Source organism: Orycteropus afer, unplaced genomic scaffold (assembly GCF_000298275.1).
Source record: "Orycteropus afer afer isolate SDZICR_OR568_19922 unplaced genomic scaffold, OryAfe1.0 scaffold00054, whole genome shotgun sequence".
NCBI classification, from domain to species: Eukaryota; Metazoa; Chordata; class Mammalia; order Tubulidentata; family Orycteropodidae; genus Orycteropus; species Orycteropus afer.
Window position 1 is genome coordinate 13,920,800 of NW_006921641.1, and position 2,958 is coordinate 13,923,757.

The following is a 2,958-nucleotide window of genomic DNA, read 5'->3' on the forward strand; positions in this document are numbered from 1 at the left end:
AAAAAAAAAAAAAACAGAGTAGCTGCTGAGGCTGCTTATGTACAACCAGCCACCTCATGGGATTTGGTTTCTTGATCTGGAGGTTTAAGGTCATGGTTTTATGGGACATCTCAGTTAATTGGCCTAATAATGTGTTTAATGCTTCTATTCTACCTCCTAGTTCACTGCATGGTGCCTGGGGTTTTAAGAGCTTGCAAGGCCATCCAAAGTACAATTGGTCTCCATTCATCTGGGACAACAAAGGAGAAAGGAGAGTCAGGAATAGGAGGAGGATATGAAATGTGTGGTTAATGCCCCATAAACAACTACCTCCTTTGCCATGTGACTAGAAAAACTGGATGGTGCCCAGTTACCATTACTGAACATGTTGATCAAATTACAGAAGGATTCTGATCAAAAGGGAGGAAATGCAGAACAGAATTTAAAATTTTCATGGAGTGTAGACGAACCCCCTAACACTATTGCCCTAAGATAATCTTTAAGTGTTAAACCAAAAATATCCTGACGCCACAGTCATTCGAAGGATTAGATAGAAACCTTAGAGGCCAGTGAGTTTATGTCAATAAGGGGGGAACAACTCAGAAAAAGAGAGTGAGAATGGTTGCACAAGTTGAAGAATGTAATCAATGTCACAATGTCACTAAATTGTACATGTGGGAACTGTTGAATTGGTGTGTGTTTTGATGTTCATGCTCTCAACAACAAAATAAAATGAGAAGAAAAGAAAGAATGAAGGAAAAATAAAAATCCACCACTCATCTTTGGAAGATTCTAGAAACATACTTCATTATTCTTTTTTCTTCCTTTCTTCCTTTCTTCCTTTCCTTCCTCTTTCTTTCTCTCACACACATGACCCTTTATTTCAGCCTGACCCTCCAGGTCCCACCCCACCCCAGCTCACTGAGGACTGTCCACCTCTTGAGCTGCCAACACACTGAGTCCTGTCCTGGGGATGTGCAGTCCCTGTTCTAGTCACCTGTTTGCATCAGCACCTCTTCTACTATTTCTGAGGCAGATTTCCTTGGCTGCTGAGAAATAGGCCCTTTATTCTTCAGGAACCAGAAATCAGGTGCTGTCCAGGAGAGTCCCAGATGATGAGTACAGATGATTCTGTCTACATCGAAGGCTCTGCCTATTAGATCCTTTGCCTCCTCTTCGTTCATCAGCCAAATCTCCCGAAACTTCTCATCATCAATAAGAGCAAAATGCCTGTGGAGGAGAGTCACAGAGGTCTGCTGACTCCAGTGCTTGGACAAAGTCTCTTCAATTGACGGTAGGGCAAGGACATAAGGAGGAGCTGTGGTAATTCCTGGGCCTCACTCAATCCCTGGACCACTGATTCTCACTTATAGCAAACTGGAACCATCCCAACAAGTCTCAAGAAAAGACAGGTGATGTGTATGTAGAGAAACATAGCACAAAGGATGATTTATGCCCTGGTCCAGCTCCCACTCATGATATCAAGTCTAACAAAATCACTGCCACTACCAAGCTCGACCCCCACCATCTCCAAGCCCCTAAAATACCTCATGGCACTCTGTAGCTCCTTAAATTGTATCACAAGGCGTTTGTAGTCTGAGGTTAGTGACTGGTTCTCCTCCTGAAATTGCTTTATTTGCTTGGTATATTTTGATCTCAGATTGTTAAGTATATCATGAAGTCTGGGTTGAAGGGGAAAAAAAAGGAGTTAATCTTCAGCTGAATAGAAGGTGGAATATGGTTCCTCCCATCTATCTAACTCAGCTCTACAATAAAACCAGAGTCAGATTAGTGCACCTGCCGAAAACCCTCCCATATGTTCCAAATCACAGCTCCAACTGTAATCAAGAAAGGAAGGCAACAGGAGGTGCTGGAACTTCCAGAATGAGCACATTTAAAAGGGTCCAGAAACACAAACCCATCACAAGATTGTCTCTTACTCAAGAGTATGATTGAACTTTCCTCAATATCCCATTTGTAGTGGATATGCAAACACACAAATCAGAACATCCAAACCAGAGTGTCCATATCTAGTGTCAATCTCACAAATTTACATAATCCATCTCAACTATTTCATTGTCATTATTTAGATGCTCATTTTATTTAATAGGAAAAAAATTAAAACAATATACCACAAGTTTATGATATATGTTTCCTCCCTCCTCAAGGAGTTGATATTGTTAACAGGTCCAGTAAGTCATCAATTCATTCACTTTCAGTCACTCATTCATTTATTAAACATGAACTGTCACCTTTGTGCCAAGGATATGTTTGAATATTGGATACAAAGATAAATAGAACAAGATATGTATACCTTGAAGTATATAACTTACCCTGGCTCACAGGAAAGGGGCATGGTCAAAGATTCCAGGACAGTGAAAGGCAGTTATAGCCTGGCCAGAAGTACTGTGCAGCCAGGATGCCAGAGTTCATCACTTCACTACCAATAAGAGTTCTGTGCATGGAAACTTGTCCCATGACAAATGCATGGCAGGCACAGCTTTGAGACTCAGGACCATACTTCAGACTTACAACCAGTGAAGAGGTGGCCCATTAACACAGGGATAGAGAGTGGTTGAAGGCCAAGTTATTTTGAAGTTTAGAAACTATAAAAAATAATATTTTCCTCTCCTAAGCATTATACTGAAGTAATTGGAAGGTTCCTAAAACACACTTATAGTTCATATTTTTATCAAGGAAATGCAAATACATATATATAAATGGAACTTCATCTCTGATGAAAAGAAATATCTAATGCATTTTTTTTAACTGCAGCATTACAGGAGACCTATAAGGAATGTGCAGGGAGGGATAGTTACAAGAAGCAGCTCAATGAAAATTCTAGAGTCTTCAGTGCGATGTTGAAAATGAAGAAGAGGGAGAGGCGGGGCAAGATGGCGGACTAGGCAGAAGGATTGCACAGACCCTCTTCAACAAAGAAAAGGGAAACCAATTAACACAGACACAGAAGATAATCTT

The 2,958-nt window shown here is 40.7% G+C and overlaps 1 protein-coding gene across 1 annotated transcript in view; it reads right to left on the reverse strand.

The window, feature by feature from the left end:
- The window catches only part of DRC1 (dynein regulatory complex subunit 1), an 89,721-nt gene that overhangs the window by 25,829 nt on the left and 60,934 nt on the right, over positions 1-2,958 (reverse strand). The window contains exons 9-10 of the mRNA XM_007938908.1: positions 1,527-1,661; positions 977-1,209 (exon numbers count right to left, since the gene is read on the reverse strand). Coding sequence (XP_007937099.1) covers positions 977-1,209; positions 1,527-1,661 — 368 coding nt within the window. The remainder of the gene's footprint in view (positions 1-976; positions 1,210-1,526; positions 1,662-2,958) is intronic.